We start from the raw sequence: 26,303 nt of genomic DNA, 5'->3' as shown, positions 1-26,303 counted from the left end.
TTATAACATTTTATTTTATCTCTGCAGGATCTGATGCTGCAGGTTGTGATTAATTTCATCACTGATCAATCTGCTGATTGTGATTTCATTTGGTTGATGAGTCATCTGGTCTCGGTCGAGAGACAGCGATCAGTTTTGTTTTGACCTTCCCTCCTTTCCAAATAAAACCTCATACGATGACGAGTTGCCAAACCTCTGTCTAATAAACATATAAGTCTTCGTGACTACTAACCGGCTGAATTTGCCATGAACTTGAATTAATGAAATACAGAGATGCATCAGAGTAAATGTTTTCAGTATGGAGAAAACAAAATGCGTAGGCGTGTGCCCTCACCCGACTTTGGGCTCCGCTATGGCCCTACGCTTCTTGGGAAATACCATGTGAACACATACTGTAAATCGCCATTTACAATATGTGTGTAATTAGCATGCCGACTCAAGTTCTTTAAAATTCCTTGGACGTTAAAAGGAGACAAATAAAGGCCAAATGCGGGCCTGCTGTTTAAAATGTGTGTACGAGCAAAGCGAGCAGCTGAGAGCAGAGCATCGGGAGGAATTCCCTCTCAACGACCACAGCTCCAGAGAGGATGGGTGCCAAGAGAGCCTGTGGGCACAATTAGCCAACAAAAGGCACGGCCTCCTCCTCGGTGCTGGCTGAGCCCTCGTAGATTCCCCTACAAACGCAGCAGGGACGCCTTTTAATCTGTTGCCCTCTTCACTTGAGACTCCCAGCCTCACCTCTCCCTTAAATTCCAGGGTTTGTCCCTCCTGGGGGTTCTGGCATCTGTTTTGCATGTACCTGCAGTGCACTACCCTGCAGTACATCAGCCTGCATGGGGAGGAAGGCTGGCTGCGTTTCAACCTGGCTGGTTTATGTACACACCGAGGGTCGTATAAGTTGACTTCCTGTTGTCTTGGAGCATTTAAATACACATCAAAACAAAAAAGCTCCTCTTGATGCAATTAAGGCAAAGTCTGTGCTGGGTTAGAGTAACGAGTGATTCTTACCCATAAAATCATCCACAACTGCTCGTAGATGCAGAAGGTCCTTCCCTTTCAGCTGATTAAATACCTGCAGCCATCAAACAGCAGCAGGAATGTTTGTACGAGACATCTGCAGCCTTTAAACACACCGTGCAATTAAACAAAGGTCAAACAGCGTGAATACCTGCTTTTATACATGTATCCCTTCACTCATTGATCCTGATCCAGTAAAATATGTCCCCACCTCCTACGCTCTGGCGCACACTGATTTTCTGATCGTTTATTAACGTAGCAGAAATCCTCAGAATTCATCCTGAATATACAGATTTTATATTTTGCTTTTAGTAACTGAGGAGAGTAGTTTTAGTAGCTGAAAACAGTCCACAACAAATTTTACTCCTCTTTGAGTAACATTTAAAACTAGAATCACTGACTCCGCCCACCAGTCCACCCTGTGGTTGTATGACTCCGCCCACCAGCCCACCCTGTGGTTGTATGACTCCTCCCACAGTCCACCCTGTGGTTGTATGACTCCGCCCACCAGCCCACCCTGTGGTTGTATGACTCCGCCCACCAGTCCACCCTGTGGTTGTATGACTCCGCCCACCAGTCCACCCTGTGGTTGTATGACTCCGCCCACCAGCCCACCCTGTGGTTACATGACTCCGCCCACCAGTCCACCCTGTGGTTGTATGACTCCGCCCACCAGTTCGCCCTGTGGTTGTATGACTCCGCCCACCAGTCCACCCTGTGGTTGTATGACTCCGCCCACCAGTCCACCCTGTGGTTGTATGACTCCGCCCACCAGTCCAGTGTCTCTGACAGTCTCCATCCATGTCAGTGAAAACATGGATGCTTCACACACAGAAGATCTATACAATCAGCACAGTTTCAAGATTAGAGTCACCAATTCAGTATCTGACCAAATGTCTCCCCTTCTGTTCCTGAGATATGACGTTGAAACATGATGATGTCACAGTCAAGCTGACCTTTGACCTTTTGACCTTCATTATTTTATCCTGTTAGACATTTGTGTCAAGCTTGGTCAGAATCAGTGAATGAATTCTTCAGTTATGGACAGAAACATGTTTTGTGAGGTCACACTGACCTTTGACCTTCAGCCATCAAAATCTAATCAGTACATTGTTCAGTCAAAGTGGACGTTTGTGTCAAATTTGAAAGAATTCCCTCTGCCGTTGTTAAGATATTGTGTTCACAAGAATGGGACAGATGGGCAGACTGAAAACATTATGCCTCAGGTCACAGCTATTGTCGGCACGGAGACATAATAAAAACAAAGATGGGGCAGCTGCAGGTGTTACTACAGCTGACCTGAATGCTTCGGAGCTTTGAAGCCTCGATCATTGCCATGGTAATCGACGTCCAAATCAATATTCAAATGCTCATAAACACCAAATACTTATCAGTTCATTCTTTAGTGCAAGTGTTTGTGCCAAAATTGAAGAAGTTCCCTCAAGGTATTCATAAGACATCACATTCACGAGAATGAGACAGACAAGATCACAGTGACCTTTGACCTTAAACCACCAAACTCTAATCAGTACATTGCCAAGATCTTTTTTATTGTTTTTTGAGTTGCTGCCCATGTGTTTGTTGCTGCACATGTGTTTGTTGCTGTACATGTGTTTGTTGCTGTACGTGTGTTTGTTGCTGTACATGTGTTTGTTGCTGTATGTGTGTTTGTTGCTGTACATGTGTTTGTTGCTGTACATGTTTGTTGCTGCACATGTGTTTGTTGCTGCACATGTGTTTGTTGCTGTGCGTGTTTGTTGCTGCACATGTGTTTGTTGCTGCACATGTGTTTGTTGCTGTACGTGTGTTTGTTGCTGTACATGTGTTTGTTGCTGTACATGTGTTTGTTGCTGCACATGTTTGTTGCTGTACATGTGTTTGTTGCTGCACATGTGTTTGTTGCTGCACATGTGTTTGTTGCTGCACATGTTTGTTGTTGTACATGTGTTTGTTGCTGCACATGTGTTTGTTGCTGTACATGTGTTTGTTGCTGTACGTGTTTGTTGCTGCACATGTGTTTGTTGCTGCACATGTGTTTGTTGCTGTACATGTGTTTGTTGCTGCACATGTGTTTGTTGCTGCACATGTTTGTTGCTGTACATGTGTTTGTTGCTGCACATGTGTTTGTTGCTGCACATGTGTTTGTTGCTGTACGTGTTTGTTGCTGCACATGTGTTTGTTGCTGTACGTGTGTTTGTTGCTGCACATGTGTTTGTTGCTGTACATGTGTTTGTTGCTGCACATGTGTTTGTTGCTGTACATGTGTTTGTTGCTGCACATGTGTTTGTTGCTGCACATGTTTGTTGCTGTACATGTGTTTGTTGCTGCCCATGTGTTTGTTGCTGCCCATGTGTTTGTTGCTGTACGTGTGTTTGTTGCTGTACATGTGTTTGTTGCTGTACATGTTTGTTGCTGCACATGTGTTTGTTGCTGCACATGTGTTTGTTGCTGTACGTGTTTGTTGCTGCACATGTGTTTGTTGCTGCACATGTGTTTGTTGCTGTACGTGTGTTTGTTGCTGTACATGTGTTTGTTGCTGTACGTGTGTTTGTTGCTGCACATGTTTGTTGCTGTACATGTGTTTGTTGCTGCACATGTGTTTGTTGCTGTACATGTGTTTGTTGCTGCACATGTGTTTGTTGCTGTACATGTGTTTGTTGCTGCACATGTGTTTGTTGCTGCACATGTGTTTGTTGCTGTACATGTGTTTGTTGCTGTACATGTGTTTGTTGCTGCACATGTGTTTGTTGCTGCACATGTTTGTTGCTGTACATGTGTTTGTTGCTGCACATGTGTTTGTTGCTGTACGTGTTTGTTGCTGCACATGTGTTTGTTGCTGCACATGTGTTTGTTGCTGCACATGTGTTTGTTGCTGGTCTCTGTAGCACCACAGCTCCTGCAGCTTTTAAAGGGGATTAGAGGTGATGGCCATTATTTAAGCTCCACCTCGACTTCGCCCGCTGATACTGTACTTGTACTCAAAACACTCTCACGCTGCTTCAGCCTCTTGTGCCGAACCGTAGCAGAGTTGCACTTGTGCCTGTGTGGTCAACTAATTGCAAAAACTCGTTCCACTGACAGACTTTTGTTTCCTGAGTCGACGCCTGCACTCAGACCCAGTTACACAGTATTTGTTTATGATGTGTTTCTGGAGCCGTTACGTACTCGCAGTGAGCGATGGGTGTTTACAGAGAATTCTCTCTTGGCTTTGTGAAGTGAAACACGCTGCCTGTAAACAGTTCTGCTCTCTATATGAGTGTGTGTGTGTCTCAGGTAGGGATGGACGGGCTCTCCTGCAGTGTTTGGCTGTAATGGTGCTCTGCGGCTCGGTAACAGAGGTGGTAAATCATATTAAATGTGAGCTCACACACACACACACCCACAGGGCTTCATCTCAATCTTTGCCCAGGGCATCCAAATCACTAAAACTGTCCCTGAATGTACTTCACACAGATTATTTTTCCTTCTTAAGGACCGTGGGAAGTTGGGGGGGTTTTTCTCTTTTGAGGACACGAGGATCAAAAACAGGACTGAGAGCGGAGGGAGGGGTCGGCTGGTGTCTGATTCGCAGCCCACAGGGGTGTTTGTGGCTGCAGAGACAGAAATCATAGGGACATCTCAGGTAACATTTTCACAGCTGACACCCCTCTGTCTGTCTTTGTCAAACACTTGTTACTTGCTGTGTCACAAGTCCTCCAACTGATGCAAAAACCACAATCGCTGCAAAGGCAACAAGCAGCCGCCTGCCATCTTTTCCTGCAGATAGCTGCTATCAGACGAAGGTTTGGGTTTATCAGGAAGAAAGAGTTTGTCATGTGGCATGTACTGACACTGCATTGAGCGATGAGCCCGGCAGATGTTGCTTTGCTTGTGGGTTTGTGACATGTAAACTGGGCTGACTGACAGATATTTCCCTCATGTGTATGTTGGGCAATGATGAAAGGGACTGACTCTAAGTAACACACACACACACACACACACACACACACACACACACACACACGCAGCAGATCAGTGAAAGGGAGGAGACGTACGTGTGATACTATTCTAACCAGTTCTGACTTCCTGCCTGCGAGTCGACAGCTTCCTCTTTTCTGCAGAAGGTTATCATGCATCTTGTTTTTTTTCTGCATAAACTGTACTTGTATTAAAACTGAAGCATCTCTTCCTGTTAGCTGTCTCACACTCACTTTGCTTTAACTACTGTTTGCATTTATTTCATCATTAAACAAGCAAAGATTTGATTACTGATGGTGATAAATGACCTCAGGAGGCTTTAAAACTCACCTCAGGACTGATTTGAACACAGACCAAGTGAAACATGCAGAGGAACTTCTTCCTCACAGACGCTCTCTCAGATAACCCACATGCAGTGGTGCAGCATAAGAGTTTTAGTTCCTGCAGATTTATTCATTTCACTGAGTCTGTGAGGCCTGAATCTGTTTGCATGTCGGCAAAAACACTTTACAACCACTACTGTGTGTGAGCATACAGACAGAAATATGTATGTTTATTTCTTTTTATTTTGACCCTCCCTGAAACTACAGATGGCCACAGCTCAAGGAATTTTTTTTTCCTAGTCGGCACGATCAGCCCTACCGTCTCTCTGATTGGCTGTTAGATTTAGGCAAGATGAGTGAAAATAGTTAGGGTTAGAATAAGACTGTCAGGACAGGCCGATCAGTCACAGGAGGACAAACTGTTGGAGTCACAGAACTAGACCCATCATTAAGTTGAAATTGCCTTGTCTGAGAATTACTAATAATTAATGTTGAGTTATGTTGGATTACTATTTCCTAATTTATGAGCTGTTTATGAGCATTTGAATACTGATTTGGGCGTTGATCACCATGGCAACGATCGTGGCTTCAAAGCCTTGATCTGATTAGATTTTGATGGCTGAAAGTCAAAGGTCAGTGTGACCTCACAAAACATGAAAGATTTCATCCACTAATTCTGACCAAACTTGACACAAATGTCTGACAGGATAAAATAATGAAGGTCAAAAGGTCAAAGGTCAGCTTGACTGTGACATCATCATGTTTTAACATCATATCTCAGGAACAGAAGGGGAGACATTTGGTCAGATACTGAATTGGTGACTCTAATCTTGAAACTGTGCTGATTGTATAGATCTTCTGTGTGTGAAGCGTCCATAACTGAAGCATCGTTGACTGTCATGGTTACGTACAGTATGTCTGGACCGGTGACTGTTGGTGTTTCTTAGACTCAAGGATCATTCCTTTGGGGTGGGTGCTTAGCACTCCATCTCTGCTGTGACTCATTAATATAAAACTCTAATGTTTTATCTAAATCACGTTATTTTATGAATGTCATTATGTGGCAGTGGACACATTGAAAAGTGTCTATTATGAGGCTTCTGTAAATATTTTCTTCATGCTTGTATGATAAAAACTCCTGGAGATATTAATCCAAATTAAAGACATGTTTATCTGAATCCTGTCGAGCTCCACTGGCACAGGTTTCATTCTGTCGCCCTTCAATTCTAGCAAATCGTGTACAAGGAATTGTGGGTACTTTATACCTGCTGAGGATATACACGTGTCCTTGAAAATTCTCTGAAGGAAGGATTTGGAGAATCCTTGTCATTGGAACAGTCCTTTGGCAGGATTTGGTGACGTAGCCTCCTTGAAATTCAGCCGTCCTTGACTTTGAGAAACATCTTTAATTTAAAGATGGACGTCGTGTCTCCTCCCTCCACTGTACATAAGTGAAGATAAAATATCCCAGATATGGCCGCTGCCATCTTGCTCTGGTGACATCATTTGGAGCCAGAGTCTGCACAGTAGCGATCTCTGCGGCTTTTTGGGTCGGCTCATGTCCCATCTGCTAACATGAAGGGAGGCGGGGTTTATGAGCTATACTGCAGCCAGCCAGCAGGGGGCGATCCAGATGTTTCGGGAGCTGTCATGTCGTCCATCTTTGTATACAGTCTGGTCTGGACAGACGTGGATGTAAACTGTAACTGCAACTTGACTAGTTCACAGAGGCGTTAAACCAGACATAATTCTATTTATTTATTTATTAGATTACGTCTTGTATTTTTCTGATCATATCACTTGCACCTGTCTCTAGAACAAACGTGTATGAATGATCTGAAGTTTGCAGTTCACGTTCTCACCCCACTTTAGGTTTTTTTAAACCAGTTTATGAGTGAAAAATGTTTTTGTGTGTGCATATTCATCATTTACACATCTGGCCTGGGGTTGGGGAAGTAAGAAATAAAGATAATTAAGAATTATAAATAGAATTATAGATTTTGTCATTATTAAGCTTTTCCCTTCCGGTGGTTCCCACAGAAATAGATTCCATGTGTGACGGGTCCCTGAACGCAGCGCAGACAGAACTCTGAGTTTTATTTTTCCTCTGCAGCACTTTGTTGACGTTGAGTTTGTTGTCTCTGTAGGTGGCGGGCGGCGAATGATATTGTGTGCCTTCAGTGGGCGGGGCCTGTCTTCTTATACACTAACACCTCATCCTTCCTCTCCACGAGGAGCTCTGTGTGTCGTTAACTGATGTTTAATCTGACAGCTAAATGCAGGATTAATAGAAGATCCTGCAGTAGTCACAGAAGTCTTCACTAAACAGGCCGGGTCAAATAAAACATGGATTTAAAGTTAATTGCACCAAACAGTCAATAAATAAATCAATAACAGGGAAGCAGTGAAGAGCTGGAGGAAGGAGAGTGTGCATGACCTTGAGATTTTCAAAATGGCCAATAAGAATCAGATCTGAGTGACACTGTGAACACCACCGCGTCTTCAGCTGAGAGAAACTGTGCTGATGCGGCTGATGAACAGAGCTGGAGACAGAGTTTATCCACTGAAGGGACGACGCTGAAGCACAATAGGCTACTTGTGTCGGTCAGCGTGTCATCGCGTGCCTCTGCTGTGATGTAACTGCAGCTTGTGCACAGATCTGACTTCTGTTTGGAGGAATTCGGTTGTGTCAGTGATTGGTGCTCATGTGCCGTGCAATGCTGGCTTCACTAAACCAACCACACACACACACACACACACACATACACACACACAGACACACACTGTCTGGTGATGTACCTACATGTGAGCTTAAACGACAGTATAAAACTCAAACAGCTGCCTTTCTTACACAGAGATGGCGCTACAACGTCCGTTCTTACTCCTCCTTTGTATTTTTACACAGAACCAAAAGACTTCGACATCATGCCGCTCCAGTGTGTGATGTCAGACAGCATGATGACATCATGGAAACCAGAGGCATGACATGTAACACAACAGCGTCGGCCTCTGGTGTGACATATAACATACGTGTCAGCAGCTCTCTATAAACAATAACAATGACATCACATGTCAGTAACAATCATTTAGCGTTCCTGTTATATGGCGGCTGATCTCGTCCTCTGCTTGGAGGGTAAGGAGCTCCTGGACCTCATTGTTCTCACTGTTTGTGGACATTTACAGCTGCTGTTCTTCTTTGAGTTAGCTGCTAACTGCTAGCAGCTGCTATCTGCAATAAGTTACACACATAACATGTCGTCAAAGCATCACACCCGTCCTTCAGCTGTCCTGTTTATAAAGACATCATTTCAGTCAAGCTGGTCTCACTCCAAAGTCGTTGAAATCCAGCACTTGGTCAGCGACTTACGGCGTCAGACACTAACAAAAAAGCTGTCCTTTCACGTCGTCATGATGCACTGCAGGTCGCTGTTATTCTGTAACGGCGCCCATCAGCATCAGGGAGAAATGCGGGGAGACAACAACGTAAGTTAAGGGGGCAGAAGTCCGAATTTGGTGGGTGGGAAAGGTGGGATGGATGGGTCCAACAACCACCAACTTTTACCCAGGAGGCCAGTGTTCACTTCCTGTAAGATTGTAAAGCCAAACCCTGTTATTTCCTAAACATCAGTTGGTGGTGTTGTACTCACGTAGTGCTTTTATTTTGAAAGAGACTGTATCAAACTGTACATTTCCTGTGAAAACAGAAGTGTATTTTGAAAACAGACAATGCATGTAACAGGCTGAAGTTGACACGGCGTCCCAGAACGTCAACAACCAACACACCCAGGGTACCTTGGACGTCATATGTGGACGTGGAGATGTGACAAAGTCGGACCACGCAGGGCAGTAATTGTAGTTGTTTGGTTATTTTCGGAACACGTGAAAATACTTTGACTTCAATGATACTATTTTTGAGGCTTATTTCTGTCTCTACGTCTTTCCTCAACAAGCCAAATCTCTGACATGATTTGAACAGTTTAGCAATTTGATTCTGTGACAGATCGTTTCCATTTGTTTTATTTGAGTTTTCAAACATTCCACATGTTCAGTCAAAGTAGTGACTGTGAGGAGTGAACGCTCTGAGGTGTCCTTGTGTCTTTCAGCTCTTTGTGACGCTTCTTGTTGTCACTACGTCTCAATTCACAGTGTCTAAGTGACTCTTGGTCTGATTTCACAACAGAATAGCCTTCATGACCTCTAATGAGCCCGTCTCTAACAGACCATCAGAGCATGAAGTATGTAAAGGTCTTTAATCAGCTCTGTCTAACAGCTGTCTGCATGTGTGTGCAGTCCATTAAAGCAGACAGACACACAACCAAAACAAACAGTTGGCTCTCGACTGCAGCTCATTTAACTCTAAAAACTCACTCACATTTAAGAGTTTATGGTCTCTGACAGGATGTAACAGGTAACTCGCTTCCAGAGAATAAAACTGTTTTATGTTCATTTCACTTGAGCTAGTGTTATTTATTTGGGCACTAAAATTTACAACAATTATTGGTGTATGAAGTGGAGCCGGTCTCCCAGCAGAGTCCTCCTGCTGTACTGTCATTGATCTGGTAAAGCCAGTACATGGATAACATGCAGTCCCCTCCAGTCCTCCTAAATCTCTTTCTGCATCTGCCAGTGCCAAACAGCTCAATACAAGCAGAGCACATGCATCTTCATGATGCTGCTCCTGATCACTCAGACTAAGACACAGCGTCCACAGGAAGCTGGAACGATGCGCCACATAAAGAAAGACCAACTCCTCCAGGACACAAACACATTTGCTTTGTTCAATGATTTTACATCATCTCCCTGTGAGCGCTGAGAATCATTTCTTTGAGCAAATCTTTTATTGATTTTATGCAACTCTTCGTCAACACTGGTGTTTTGTTTTCTGTTTTACCACCAACACTAAATCACACTGATATGTCTCATATCACATCACACTGCTGTCAAAGCACAACTTTGGCATTTTTACTTTTTTCTCCGATCTGATTTTCTCCTGTTATCCAACAATTTTGTGTCGAAGTCTGTACGTTTACATGACCTCAGACAAAACAGATTTATATAAATCCCTGTAAACATGTCAGTGTGAGTGAAATGGTCCTGCAGTGAACTTGTCACAGTGGGACTAACACACCCAGATCATGTGACTCCTGCATGTATACAGTCAATCAGACCCAAACTGGCCGAGGCGCTCTGAGCATGCTCCACAGTTTCCGCCCCGGGCTTTGACCCAGAAGTCCAATAGCATTAAATGTGTAAGAGAAGAAGAAGCCGGTAACAACATGGAGAAATCTACATCCAGAGCCGTGACTTTTTGGACGGACCAAATGTACAGAGCTGTAAAGTTGTCCACCATGGTAGCAGTTAGCTGCTAGCTAACCGTAGCTAACTTGTTTGTCCATTGTTTGGTCTGTGACGTAATAGGTCAACAGGAAAAAGGTCCAATACTAACAAGCTGAAAGGGGGCATATCTCCACCTATCGTAGAGGAGTCGCACATACTTGGCTCAATAAATGGATTCCCCTCCCGTGCTTGTATACTGGGACAAGGACAGTAGGCCAGTTAGATGTCCTCGTCCAGCTGGGACTGGAGCTCCACTTCACTGTGACTGGAGACACACTGAGTGACTAATGGAAACCATGATTTTTGAAACTGGTCCAGTATTGAGCGAGAGGCTGCAGCTGGCAGCGGTCAAACAGGCTGCAGTGTTAATGCTGGGGGCGTCAGTGTGCGTCCACTAACAGTGTTTGTTTTGTCACTGACAGGCTCAGATTGTTATTCTAAGTGTCTGACAGCATTATGAAAGGATCCCTACAGAGATAGAGCTTTGTGTTAAAGAGTAAGATCATTTTTGTTTAACCAGAAACAGCCCTGAAATCACCGTCACCAAACCCACCAGACTGCATTTAAATAAATACTCATTTTATCATCATTAAACATCTTTCCACTGTTCCAACAATCACCAGCTCTGGTTTGGTTTAAATTAACCCTTAATTCACCAGTTAGATGTGACAACATGCTGCCTCTATACACACTAACATGACTGTTCATTTAAATGCAGTCTGGTGGGTTTGGACGAGCACCCTGTTCCTCTGGTCGTCCACCTCAGGCTCTTTGGTTCTGGCTTTTGATCTGAGCTTCAGGTGATTGTCGGTGCACCGTGTGATGATGCTCTCTGTCAGTCCATTGTGTCTGTAACCTGACGGGCTGATGGAGGCATTCAGCTGTGAGCAAGTAACTCTAGTTTCTGATGTTCTACGCTAAAAATGAATCTAAAAATTGAGAAAAGAACGCCACATTTATTGATAATAAAACTGATTGTTGGTCGCAGCTGATTAACCACATGGATGACATGATGCTTGGCGTTTGGTGCAGGAGAGGAGGCGGCGTTCACTGTTCTCTCACAGGCTTCATCAGGGAATCTCCCCATCAGTGTTTTCATATACTTTATTATTTATTAGACGGAGCATTCTGTGGCCTATTTCCCAACGCCCGATGAGACTGTTGTGACTCTGATTCCTATTTGCTCGCATAGAAAGTGTTTCCCAGGGTATTTTTCTGGCAGATGGCCTTGAATGAACATTAAAAATACAGAAAGGGAGTGCTGGTTTGATTGTATGGAGCCTAAACGATCAGTGGATCAATTGTAAAGTCAGTTAACAGAAAATTACTGATTCTCTTTTTAATTATTTCAACAAAAACATCAAATATTTGTTGGTTTCTGCTTCTCAAATGGTAGAATTGTTGGTGTCCATGTCAGTGAGGGTACCGTGACTTGTTGGTCCACTGCGGTCGGGAGGAAACTCCCAGGGTCCTGGAGACATACTGGACCTGGAGGTGTACAGGTCCCGGAGGGTCCTCAGGGTCCTGGAGCGACAGCAGATCGCAGCCTATCAGCAGAGCAGATGTCATGCCACAGTCTGTCCTTGTCTTTTGCGGTGGCAGCAGCGTGGTGGTGATGGAGGAGGTGAGGATGGACTCAGTGATGGAGGTGTAGAAGTGCACCATCACTGACTGTTTGACGGTTGAACTTGTCCATCTGCCACAGGAAGAATCCTTTGCTGAGGTTTTTCGATGAGGTCCTGAGTGATGAAGGAGGTGCAAAGACTCCACAGTGATGACTGTGACATCCACCATCATCTCCACTGTCTGAACTCCAAGTTGTTTTCACTGCACCAGGTCACCAGATGGACAGTCTCACACCTGTAGGCGGACTCATCCTTGCCAGAGATGAGCCCAGTGAGGGTGGTATCATCTGCGAACGTCAGGAGCTTTACAGACTGGTGACTTCCTCTGTCATATATGATAGTAGATTAAATATTCGGGGAATTTGGAGTTTTTGTTGGACGAATTGTGCAATTTGAGGATGTCACCTTCAGCTTTGAGACATAGTGATGGATTTTTTTCACTATATTTTGGTGTTTCTTACATTTATCGAGAAAATTATTAAAATAATTGTAAAGGAGCCTCGTCTGTTCTCGACGTCATACAAGTTTGCTGATTTTTTTTTTGTCGACTACTTCCCCCTCACAGTAAGAAGGAAAAAAATAAACACACGTCTTTGGACTCAAGGATGAACTGATTAGATTTTGGTGGTTAAAGGTCCGAGGTGACTGTGACTTCACAAAACACATTTTTAAGCCTCCACGTCTGTGCCAGCTGTCGCTGTAGGCGTTATGTTTTTGGGTTGTCAACGCGTCTGTGCGTCCGTCCATCCCATTCTTGTGAAGTGATATCTTCAAGAAATAAATAGATGAATTCATTATGAAAATATTAGTGAGTTGCAGCTCTGTCTGTTCTCAGCATCACACAAGTTTTTTGGTGTTGTTTTGTCGATGGTTTCCTCCACACAGCAAGGAGATAAAATAACCCACAGGCTGGTCTGACATTCTTAGAATCGCCAACTTCCTGTAAAATTGTCTCCCTCGGTATTTAGTGGTTTATTTAACTGATGCAGAAGAGATGAAGACTGAGTGAGACGTTTATTGCGGTGCTCTTAATAAGGCGGAACATGCTGATTTAATCTCTCTCGGTTTATTTAACCTTGCTCTGCATGCTGCAGCCTTTGCGTTCATGTGACAGCTTTCAGCTCATATACGTGAGGAGAAGTGTTCTGGTGATGTGACTGAGTCAGACTGGTGTCGAGAGGTGTGTGTAGAAGTTACCTGTGTGCTTATTGACACAGGACTGATGTGTTAAGCCATGTTTGCATCTTTGAAAGGGCTCAGTGATCATAATAACCATAATAAGAACAATATTAATGTTTTTAGCTTCATCGCAGCTGAGAGAGATCTAAGTGTGTGTGTGTGTGTGTGTGTGTGTGTGTGTGTGTGTGTGTCAGGACAGGCAAAATAACAAAATACTAGTACTGGACTAGAACACACGCTACGATACAAGCGCTCTGTCTTTGCCTCGGGCTGCTGAGCTGTGAGCACGACTGTTTATTTAGAGTCAACAGAGAAAAAGAACTCGACGTATGCAACATTCAGCATATTGCTGTGTGCTCATCGTCCTGCCGAGTGTTTGTGCTGAGAGACATGTTTAATGCAGCAGCTGCAGGCGAGCAGACTGCATGACTGGGATGTGATGGACCTGTGTGTGCTGTGTAGGAAGGTGGAGGGAAAATGTATGTTGATGTGACATCACAATCAAACACACTGGCTAATGCAGACGCAGGAGAGGATGTGGGAGAAATGTTCCCACACGTTAACGCGGCAGCTCAGACGAGGAAACTGGTTTTTATTTAAGGACGCCAGGTTAGGAGGAAAAAACACACTGAGGAGTTTTGTTTGACAAACTCTCCTCTGTTGACTCTGATCATCAATCAGGAAGATCTACAACCAAGAAACATCCTGTTGTCATTGTTAGAATTCCTTGTGAAAACAAAAGACACAGTCACAACCCACCTGGTAGCATTTCACCTTTCTTTCACTGTTTCACTGTAAATCACACACCAACCGCTCGGAGCGCCTGTCATGGGCAGCCCACTCTGACATCTCTCCAATTAGTGCACGTATAGGTCCAGTTTGTGCATGTGTGTGTTTGGACCCGTGTGTAATTGACAACAGAGTGTAAAATTGAATTTCCCCTCGGGGATTAATAAAGTATATAAAATTAAAAAATTATTTTTTTTTTTATAGAAATAAGTAAAGAATTACCAGCTAAAGTTCAAAGGAAGTATCAAGGCGTTTATTAGAAGCTCACACAGTGAAGGTCGTAACATTTAAAACTCATTTCAGTTACGTAAAAAGATCCTGTGATGTGACAAACTGTGTCATACAACAAAGAACTGACAAACAAACAATGTATGAAGGATAAAGCTTTGCTTCAAGAGGCAGGAATCACTTTATCTGATCACAGGTCTGCACATGATCCTCTAAATCACACAATATATTTCATTAGGTAAGTTATTTCCTCGTGTCTTTTACTTGGACAATTTGAGAAATATGTTTATTTGCTGTCTTGGCGAGAGTTAAAGAAAGAGATCGATACCACTGTCGTATCTGTCCATTAAAGCTGAGACAGGAAGAAACAACACGTTCTCATCCCGGACGCATTTCAAAGTGGTGCCGCCCGGCAGTGTGTCATGCACCTGCAAAAGGTGCCTTTTAGCATCAGGTGTCTGACGCTGAAATCACAGACAAAGCAGCGGTAATTTGATGAGTTTGGAATGAATACGGCTGGCAGAAATCTGGAAAAGGCAAAATTAGAAAATAGACCTCCTGCAGCTCTCTGTCCTAAGCCCCTCCCACCAGACAACCACAGGTATATGCACGTTTCATACAGTAACACAGTGTTTCCATACATTGATTCATCTGATCTTATGTCACTGTAGAGTTGCAGAGACTCTCGCTGTGTTTGTCCAACCCGGTCTCACTCCAGTGTCTTCAAATACCAGCACTTTGTCAGTGAGTTCCAGCGTCAGACATTGACGAGAAAAAGGCCTCCTTTCATGTCGGCATGATATGCAGACCTCATTGTTTGAGTTAGCTGCTAACTGCTAACAGCTGCTGTTCTTCTTCTCTGAGTTAGCTGCTAACCGCTAACAGCTGCTGTTCTTCTTCTCCGAGTTAGCTGCTAACTGCTAACAGCTGCTGTTCTTCTTCTTTGAGTTAGCTGCTAACCGCTAACAGCTGCTGTTCTTCTTCTTTGAATTAGCGGCTAACTGCTAACAGCTGCTGTTCTTCTTCTTTGAGTTAGCTGCTAACTGCTAACAGCTGCTGTTCTTCTTTGAGTTAATTTCTAACCGCTAACAGCTGCTGTTCTTCTTCTTTGAATTAGTTTCTAACTGCTAACAGCTGCTGTTCTTCTTCTTTGAGTTAGTTTCTAACCGCTAACAGCTGCTGTTCTTCTTCTTTGAGTTAGTTTCTAACCGCTAACAGCTGCTGTTCTTCTTCTTTGAGTTAGTTTCTAACTGCTAACAGCTGCTGTTCTTCTTTGAGTTAGCTGCTAACAGCTGCTGTTCTTCTTCTTTGAGTTAGCTGCTAACTGCTAACAGCTGCTGTTCTTCTTCTTTGAGTTAGCTGCTAACTGCTAACAGCTGCTGTTCTTTTTTGAGTTAATTTCTAACCGCTAACAGCTGCTGTTCTTCTTCTTTGAGTTAGTTTCTAACCGCTAACAGCTACTTAAATCTCCTGCAGTGGGTCGCACACATAACACGTTGTCAAAACATTGCACATGTCCTTCAGCTGTCCTGTTTATAAAGACATCATTTTAGATAACCCAGTCTCACTCCAAAGTTGGGGAAATCTGGCACTTGGTCAGTGACTTCTGGTGTCAGACACCATCGCCGTCAGCATGATACATGGCAGGGCAACAACATAAGTTAAAGCACCGAAAGTCCGAGTAGGGTGGATGGGTCCAACAACCGCTGACTTTCACCCAGGAGGCCGGTGTTCACTTCCTGTAAGATTGTAAAGCCAAACCCTGTTCTTTTTCCTAAACCCAACCACGTGTGTGTGTGTTGGCTAAACGTAACCATGTGTGTGATTGTGTCGTGAGATTTTAGGGTTCAATAGTGAGTTTTAGAGGCACTGTGTCTCTCTGTCTCTGTGCTAAGCTAACTGGCTGCTGGCTGTCTCTTCCTGTTTACTGTGCAGACATGAGACTGGTATTGACCTTCTCATCCAACTGAGCAAATTTCTAAATCAGCATATATCCCAAAATGTCAAACTGTGTCTTTAAAATGGTTTGTGTGTGTGTGTGTGTGTGTGTGTGTGTGTGTGCGTGTTCCACAGGGAAGATTTGGTTTGCAGATAAGATTTAAAAATACATAAAAAATCAACATATCATTAACCATCGGAGCAAAGAGTCAAAGTACCAGAGAGGGAGACGTTACAGAGAAAGACTTGATGCAAAATGCAGATCTCTCTCACAGCAGCGACATCATTACCTGTGTAGATTAAACAAGCTAATTGTTGTGGGGATAAACCAATCCCCGCTTCTTTTACTCCCGAGTTTCCTTTCCTCTCTGCGTCCAGACCCGAGAGTGAGGGAACATTTTGTATAATTAAAATTGCATTCTGTATTTGTCACATCAAAGAATCCTTTGAGGAGGGAGAGATATCCTGACGACATCAGAGTTTCACATAGTTTCAGACGAGAGTGTGTGCACGTACAGGTGTGTGGCTTCCTCCCCTGTCTGTGCTCCCGTCTGTGGGAGGCTGTTGTTCTGTGGTTACAGGATGAATATGGTGACATATAAATGCAGAAGAGAAGCCTGACTGGAGTCTGGTGGCACAGCCCCCACCCCGCTCCATCCTTCCTTGAGCCCACAATGTCTCAATAACCTTCACAGTATCCCCTCTTCATATCTGCCTCTTCTTTCTGTGTCATCCGCATTCTGCACGCGTCCACAGGGCCGCGTGACAAACACCCTGAAATGTTGTACTCTAAATTCCCCCTCTGTGCATTTGTGGTGCAGCTCCTCACCAGATTAACTTTAATTCCAAAATGAGATATCCACCATTTTAAAAACGCTGCACCCCACCATCGCTAAACGATTGCTCGCCTGGAAGCAAAACTCACTATGGATTATCGCGTAGTGTGTAGGAGCAAAGTCGAGACCTTTGCTGTTGAAAGGGGTGTATGTTGCGTATAATCACTGCCTGTTAACATTTTTTCCACCTAATGAACATGTAGGAATGAAGCCTTTACATTTTTCTGGTAACGCTCTTCGTGCCCTGGAGGGGATTCTTCTTTTTGCCCTCTAGTTGAACTGCAGGGTTGCCCAGTTTGTGCTCACTCTTACACAGAGCGTCTCTGACAGCTGTGGCCTCATTAAACCAAACCTGTGTTACACAATCTAAATAGTCTGTTCACTGATTATCAGCTCCGTTTTTTCTCTGTCCACAAATCTCTGTCGAGGTGATGAGACTGAGGAAAGTCAGGCAGCTCCAGTTCAGGCTGTTTGAACTTGAGGCGTTTCATTATTTTAATATTAAAGATGAAGTGTGTTCGATTTCGGGGGATTTGGTGGCGTCTGGCGGTGAATAGCAGATTGTGACCAGATAAAAACTTCATAATGTCTGAATTGTTTATTGTTCAGGAGGTTTTTATCAGGAGCTGAATTATTTACAGACGTCTTGTCTTCAAAACAAACGAGTAGAATCGCTAAAAACACTGAATAAATATGTTTCATGTTACAAATCAGTCAATCAGTCTCAGCGTTCACCCACAGCATGCTAAGGTGTGCATTTCTCTCATGAGTTAATGTGTGCTCACCGTTCTCTGATCCAGATGTTCATGAGGTTTTACCATGACCTGAATTATCCACAGAGGTCTCTTCCTCTCAAACTGGTGAAACACTGAATAACACAGTTTCATGTTACACATCCAGGGCTGAAAATTAACTTTTTGGCTCACCGGCCAAGCGTATTTTTTACCAGCCAAAATAATGAATTGCCTTTTTTCTGTTACATATACATTTGTTTCAGTACATTTCATTGAGATAATACAGTATTATTTTGAATACAAGCTTAAAGGAGAGGCCGTGAGTGTCGTCACAGCGGGTGTCGAGAGGAGAGGCTCGGACTGAGCGTGGGACACAGCCACACAGGCGGCGTTCATGGTCACGGATGTTCTCCAGCTTCATCGTTTGGTTACCGATGACAAACGAGTTGTTACGTTTTTTTTCTTTAGCATATTGCCGACATACAGTCAGGTCCATAATTATTTGGACAATGATACAGTTGTCGTCATTTTGGCTCTGTACACCACCACAGTGGGTTTTAAATGAAACAATGAATACCTGCTTAAAGTGCAGACTCTCAGCTTTCATCCTGCTGCTCTTGTCAGCAGTCACATCATCAATAAATACAAGAGAACCAGTTCCACTGGCAGCCATACATGGCCATGACATAACAGTACCTCCACCATGCTTCACTGATGAGGTGGTGTGCGTTGGATCATAAGCAGTTCCTTCCCTTCTTCCTTCTCTTGTCTTCCCATCATTCTGGTAGTTGATCTTTGTTTTATCTGTCCATAGTATGCTGTTCCACAACTGTACAGGCTTTTTAGATGGTTTTTGACTAACTCTAATCTGGCCTTCCATTTTTAAGGCTAACCAATGGTTTGCATCTTGTGATAAACCCTCTGTATTTATTCTAGTGAAGTCTTGTCTTGCTTACAAGAGCAGCAGGATGAAAGCTGAAGTGTTTGGGGCACCATTATCTGCTCAGATTCAACCAAATGCTTCAAAACTCATTGGACGATGCTTCACAGTGCAGTTGGACATTGACCTGAAGCATATTGCAAAAGCAACCAAAGACATTTTTAAGGCAAAGAAGTGGAATGTTCTGCAATGGCCAAGTCATATCATCTGACCTGAATCCAATTGAGCATGCGTTTCTCTTGCTGAAGCCAAAACTGAGGGCAAAACACCCAAAACACAAGCAGGAAGTGCAGACGGCTGCAGTAAAGGGCTGGCAGAGCATCACCAGGGAAGAAACCCAGCATCTGATGATGCCTATGTGTCCAACACTTCAGGCAGTCATTGACTGTAAGGATTTGCAACCAAGTATTAAAACTGACTGTTTAATTGATGATTATGTTAGTTTGTCCAAATACTTACGAGCCCTTAAAGTCGGGGGACTGTGTGAAGAAATGGTTGTAATTCCTAGATCCTGTAGAGATGGTTTGATTTAAGGAGGGTGATGAATCCATAGTCGAATACGGAACCCCCCCCTCTTCACCACATCTACCACTACCAGTGTCTGATGAGAGGAAGATGGAGAAGTGCCGATGATCTGGATGAGTAGAGGAATGAGTCTTTGAGAGCTCATCCTGGACGCGAAGATTCTGCCTTCAATGATGGCTGACAGCAGCAGAAGAGAGAGCAGATTTAAAATGTTGCAGTGGCATCCTGATTGGCTGAGAGATCGTGACAAAGTGTGATTGGATAACTAGAAGAGTGAACAGCCGTAGTCAACTGATTGGAGGGAGTAGTGAGAGTGGGATGGAGAGAATGTGAAAGGGTGAGCACGAGAGAGGTCTTCCTGATTGAACTTACACTGAGATTCATTTCTTTTAGCGCTTCAGTTTTGCCTCCATGGCGAGCTGCTGTCCGTCTGTTTGTTTGGCTCATTTCATGCTGCATTTCTATTGGTTGGTTAGTAGACGTAGCTGTAGCTGTCTTTGATCACAGACCGTGACAGCGACCATCCTTGAACCTTTCTGACTGTGTGATGTAGGACCAACGTTTTAGAGCCGCCACCAAAGATATTGCCACGTTTCTGTTCGTCTTTAGTCTGGGACAAAATCACACAGTGTGTATCAGCTTTAAGGAGGGTATCCTCCCTTATCTTCCCCTGCTACAGCTTTCCGTGTGTCGTTAGGAGACATTGTTATGTGTCCTAATGGCCATTAGGGAGAGATGCTTTGATCATGAGTGAGTAACAGAAAGATGATATTTTTGTGAGTAACTTCCTGAGTCCATGATGTGCCTCACTTTTAAATGTTTAAAAATGTCGATGTTCGTTCTTGAACTAAAAGACCAATAAAAGTCTGTTAACGGCTCCTATTTGTGCCAGTGAGCGTCTCACACAACAATTACTGTGTAAAAATAATAACAAATAATGAGTATTTCATTTTAAAGTGAAAAGTGCTCCCTGCAGGGCCTGTTACTGTTCCACAGCTTCACCTCGCTGATTACCGTCTCTGTGTCTCTGCTCTCTCCTGCAGAGGCACCTCCCTCTGGGATGTCCAAGAATGGATACTTCTTTCAAGAAATGGGTGAGTGTGAGCCAACAGCACCAAACACACCAAGGCAATGTGCACTAACAATTCAGCATCAGACACTTTTACACCATTGGAGACAAAGCCAGCAGTAATAAGAGTCCATGAGGTGGAGACACAGAGTGAATGCACACATGTGATCTTCTCATGACGGGGAGTTGGATCTGTTTTTAACGTGTGCTGTACAGTATAAGATGTGACTTAAAGATGAGAGCTGCAGCACAGGCACAGTAAACTCCCCCAGCGCTCACACTCCACTGCATTTGGATATAAATAATGAACTTTGCTCCGGCTGTTATGATAACGGCAGTTTCATTACCTCCTAGCCAAGCAGAGGCACCCAATTAGTATGTGCAGCACAAGCAGCCAGGACAGAATATGCTTGCATTGGATCTCCCTGTCTCCCCCAGCCAATTATTCCCCTCCTGCAACACAACCATTCACTCAGCAGAATCACAGAAGGCCCCCTGCTGCAGCCCAACATAACTGTCTTTATTAGGCAAGCTTTTATCAGGATATAAATGCAATTACATTATTGTGGGCAAGTAAGCATTATCCACCATTGTCATCTCAGAGGTTCATTAGTGAAGGTCGGTCTGGAAGCAGAGCGCTGCCTGAGAGGAGCACGCCGACATCAGGAACAATATGCTCTGGTGTACCGGAGCTTTCTGTCTCATTATGTTCTTCATTAATGTGTTAATAGTTGATGTGTCTTTGAGTCATATCAACTATTCATGTGCTCATTTAGAAACAACTGTGAGTGACTGAATCTGATCACAGCTGCACGTTTGGGGTGAAGTCATTTCTAGTTTAGACTGTAGAAACAAAAAGAAGTGTGTGTGGGGAGAATCGGTGAGCGTCTGTCGCCCTAGTTTCTGCGGTGTGTCCTGCACCGTCAGCACTTTTCGGCCGATTGAGCATGTTGAATCGGCGGCGGAGCTTGTCAGTGAGAGACATCACTCTGATTGGCTGTTCAGGTTTTATTTCCTCGCCCCTGTAGCGAGTGAATCTGCCTGTAGTGAAACCGGGGCTAACCGGTGCTTCCTCCTCAGGCTCCACTTCACTCAGCTGCCCCACAGACCCGCTGCTTCTTCACACTTTAACCTGAATAACAAACCGGAGCTAGCTGGGAGCGGCTAGCAGAGCGTTAGCCGCAGCATGACCGGAGGGAAGCACAGCCAGTTAGCCTCCGCTAGTCTCTGAGCTAGCCCCGGCTCTCCGTTTGGATCCAACCGGAGCACCGAGCCCTGGTTTGTTATTCAGGTTAAAGTGGGAAGAAGCAGCGGGTTTATCGGGCAGCTGAGTGAAGTGGAGCCTGCGGAGGAAACACCGGGACCGTCTGGATGTAATAGTCCGTGGAGGTGCTGCGGTGCTCGGCTGCACAGATAGGAAACCCCTCGGCTGACAGGATGTACCACTCTCTCACTCCGCTCTCTCTCACGCAGGCGCAGAACGTACGTGCTACTTGGCCGTCGGATGTAGTCCGTGTAGTGTGTTCAAATGCAACTGACACAGGGCGACGTGAGGCGACGTAGACGACGCAACAGTTGGCTTTCGTTGCCGCTAGTTCTTTGATGTCAGTTTGGTGTGTCCGCACCTTTAAAGGCCCAGACACACCAAACTGACTTCAGAGAACTAGCATCAATGAGTGCCCCCTGCTGTGTTGCCCAAAGCCTAGTTCACATTACACGATTTTCAGCCTGATTTTGTGTCGCAGAGACTATCGTAATCTTTAGGGATGCACCGAATATTCGGTAACCGAATATATTCGGCCGAATATTGCAAAAAAACACACATTCGGTATTCGGTGGGGAGGAGGGTGGCTGGTTGATTCTTATTTTATTTATTTATTTTATTTTGATCCCCCCTATGTTAATCACTGATTGATGCTGTTTTTGAAGTATGAATAAGTCAATAAGTAATTTATTCCATTGAAATATCATTGATGTGTTATAGAAAAGTGATTTATCTTTTTATAAATGACAAAAGACACATCTGTCTCATTTTCGCTGTGATATCCTGATACTACTCAGAACCATGATATTTTCATTGGTATCGTACAGTGGGATCCAATTTTGGTACCGTGACAACACTAATCTGGAGGGTTCATCTGCAAAAACTAATGAAAAACTAAACAACAATATTCGGTATTCGGTACTCGGTATTCGGCCAAGCGTTTAATGTTATTCAGCTTCGGCTTCGGCCACAAATTTTCATTTCGGTGCATCCCTAGTAATCTTTTGAGTGTTCATACCTGGCGACGTGTGTTTCTGCCAGCGGGAGTCTCGCCAACTGCGTTATGACCTGTGTGTGCACACCACAAGATTTCTCCACTGAGCCCTCGCCGACAGAGCCCCAGATAACGCAGTGACGTCTCCAAACTTGGAGACGACACATCGTAAAGGCATGGATATTCTTCCCAGTGTTGAATCAGATCTGCCTCCAGGGCCTGGGTCCCAACACATCACGCTCCCCATGATCCTGTGGACGCCGCCATTGTTGTTGTTGCTTGTCGGCTTGTCAGTGTTGCCAGATCTTGTGAGAGAAACATGTAACCGGGGCTATGGAAACAAGCCCAAAAGAAGCGACTATCACAGGTTTAAATAACTTATCAGACGGATATATGTAGAAGAAGGTGACGTTCAGAGAGCAAGCCCAAGGCAGCAACTCCACTTTAGAAACAAGCCCAAAAACACAACCCGTGACGACCAGTATTTGTAAGCGACTTTACAAGAAAACAAGCCCAAAGTCGCAGCTAATAAGCGGATCTGGCAACCCTGCAGCTTGTCCTCTTCCATTTCTTCTGTCCTCCTGCGTGCTGACGTGGGACGTATCCCGCCTCTCATTGGCTGATGCTCTTTGTCAGTTGTGTCACACTTCTCCAGTTTTCTAGCATGCCAGATGTCCATATCTATGACGTCGGTGAAAATCGTGTAATGTGAACTAGCCTTAACATTGTGGGGTCTCAGCCAAAACGTTGCACCTGAACACACCGCAAAGACTCCAGCCGACGGCCAACCAGCTCGTCCATTCTGCTCCTGCTGAGAGGAAATAAGTCTCCACAGCAGCAGACGGCGGTCGTCTGTATTCATCATTGAAAAAGGGAAACAGGAAGAGCGTCTTGATGCTAGTTAGCCAGTTAGCATGTTAACAACACAATCAGAGCATATTTACCGTGCGCCAGTGAACAATAACACAAACCATCAGGAAACGTTTCTGCTGAAGAGAAAAATAATCTGATCTTATGGATCACAGGGGTCACACACAGCTTCATGGACAAAATTTCACAACTTTTCCATGACTTCTCAAGGACCCATAATGCTCTGTTTGCCCGACGTTTCTCAAACATATCAGATTCAAACTAAATAACTTCAGCTAACTATACGTGAAGAGAGAGAATACTAGAAGAAAATGGAGAAACGTATGTGATGGTAAACAAATGTTGTCACATATCGATGCTTATCAGAGCGACATTACATCATCAGCTACAGAAAATTTATTTGCTGTTATGTCACAGGAAGGTTATTAATACAGGATTATTTAAAAAATTTCATTACACACAACAAAGTCCAGGACTTTTCCAGGTTTTCCATGACCATGGGAACCCTGGGTAACAAGTTTGTTTTGGTCTCACTCCCTCTGGACTTTAGCTTTTTGTTTACTTTCCTCACTTCGGTTTCTTTTCTCGTGTGCTGAGCTCAGCTGACAAACACAGTGATTTCATTCACCAACAGGTTCCACCGTTACCGCTGCTGAATCAGCATCAGCGAAACAAAACCGACAAGGGCCGATGGTGTGGGACACACCAGGGCAACAGACGATTACCAACGCCTTAATGTGTCAGGGCCTTCAGACAGTATAGTTTCCTCATGTTGCGTTTCAGGCTGTTCTCACAAATTTTTTTCCGACACAAATCAGTGCACCCAAATTCGTACATATCTTATGTCTTTTTAAAGGCTGCGATCATGTGACCAATGCGCTGACGGCAGTAAACAAGGAAGCAGTCTGAGCTCTTGTAAGGAGGCAGGTTGGGTCACAAAAAAACAGGTTTTTGCTAGAGTTGTACCGATACCGATGCCAGTATCGGAAATGCCGCCGATACTGCCTAAAATGCGGTATCGGGTATCGGCGAGTACAGCCTATGACCAATCTGATACCACGTAATGCCTCACACCATTACGCATACGCACGCTACAGGCAAACGAAATGGGAACAGAGCGGAGTTTAAAACGCATTCTACTGTAGCCTTTAAAATGTCTTTTTTACCAAATTGTGTGGCTGCACTTTAACCTGTGTCTTGATCTGTGTCAACACTGGATAATAATAATAATAAAAAAAGTTCTATGGCATTCATTCTACTATTATGTATTTATTTCTTAATATTTTACATAGAGTTTTAGGAGTTGAGACATACAACAATTCATATCCCATCCATTTTTATTTTACGTGCTGGTATCGGAACGGTACTCGGTATCGGCAGATACTTAAGGTTCAGGGATCGGAATCGGTATTGGGAAGGAAAAAGTGGTATCGGTACATCTCTAGTTTTTGCCTGGACTTTCTCCTGGAGTCACATGTTCGGATCCATGTGAACTTTTTTATTGCACACTGGGTCATTTTAATTATGTCCTCACCATGTTTCTTTTCCTAAACCTGACCTCAGTAACTGTACGTTAGGGATGTAATGTCATTCTTGGGATGCAAATTCGGAGGATATCTGACGAGTCGTTCTATGAGAACATGTCGTGCATTTTGAAGCAGCTCTGCAGGTTGTTTGTTCAGGTTGTTTTATTGTTGATTTTAGGATTTAACTGAGGGATTACCGGAGAAAAGAGTTCATTCAAATCCTGATCACGTGACCTATTTGGTTCACGAATAACAACCTAAACAAACTCATTTCAACCATGGAGCACAATGTGAAATACTTTGTTGTCTCTCCTGCAGTTTGATGTTTTATGAATGTGTAATAATTCTTTATTAGTGGAGGTGGTCTTTAGTTCAGGAGTCTTTAAAAGCTCTGTGGGAAACCCTGTAATTTAGCTGTCGTCAAACGTTCCACACAGTGAGAGACCAACACAACCTCCATCTTAACGGCTGCAGAGGAGGATTTGATTGTTTCTGTCACAGAGCTGATTGAAAGCTTTGAGACTAGTTGACTTGAAACAGTCAGTCGATTACTGCAATCCTTCTCAAACTTGTACCTCCTTTAAAAAATATAATTTTATCAGGCACCATGCAGTAACACTAAGACAGCGTGGTGCATCTGTACTGCATCTGTTTAATTAACAGACACTGGACTTTGGTCCTTATGAATGAAGAGACGTTTTACTCTAAACCAAACTACGTGCTTTTGTTGCAATAAATGTAAATACAAGATATTTTTGTCTGCATCTAACGAGCAGAAATTGGCATGGTGTCCAAGAACATCAACAGCAGACACACCCAGGACACCTAGTGCGTCATATGTAGACGTGAAAGTCCGCTGACCAAATGGCGATATGTGACGAGTTTAAAGTTTGGTTGTAATGAAGAACTTACCCATTACTTATTGCTATGTTTCTGACAGCAAATGGCGCCATTTTTAATTTGAGATTTTTATAAACATAGTTGTAGCGCCAAGGTGTCTGACTGAATCATTTGCAGGGGCCCCCCCACCTGACGGGCCCCCCAGTGTAACTGCACTGCCTACACTGTCTGTGTTTACACCCCTGAGTTAATGTTTGTCATTTTTGCTCAAATATGAAATAAAAAACAAACAGTCCCCTCGCTGATTATTCA

The 26,303-nt window shown here is 43.9% G+C and overlaps 1 protein-coding gene across 5 annotated transcripts in view; it reads left to right on the top strand.

The window, feature by feature from the left end:
• Positions 1 to 26,303, top strand: part of slc4a11 (solute carrier family 4 member 11) — a 184,408-nt gene that overhangs the window by 61,098 nt on the left and 97,007 nt on the right. For all 5 annotated transcript variants that reach the window (XM_033643534.2, XM_033643531.2, XM_033643529.2 and 2 more), the window contains exon 2: positions 20,472 to 20,522. In XM_033643534.2, the coding sequence (XP_033499425.1) occupies positions 20,499 to 20,522 (24 nt within the window). In that variant the 5' untranslated portion in view covers positions 20,472 to 20,498. The remainder of the gene's footprint in view (positions 1 to 20,471; positions 20,523 to 26,303) is intronic.

Source organism: Epinephelus lanceolatus, chromosome 15 (assembly GCF_041903045.1).
Source record: "Epinephelus lanceolatus isolate andai-2023 chromosome 15, ASM4190304v1, whole genome shotgun sequence".
NCBI lineage: Eukaryota > Metazoa > Chordata > Actinopteri > Perciformes > Serranidae > Epinephelus > Epinephelus lanceolatus.
Note: the sequence above shows the minus strand (reverse complement) of the source record. Positions and strands in the feature narration are given on the sequence as shown.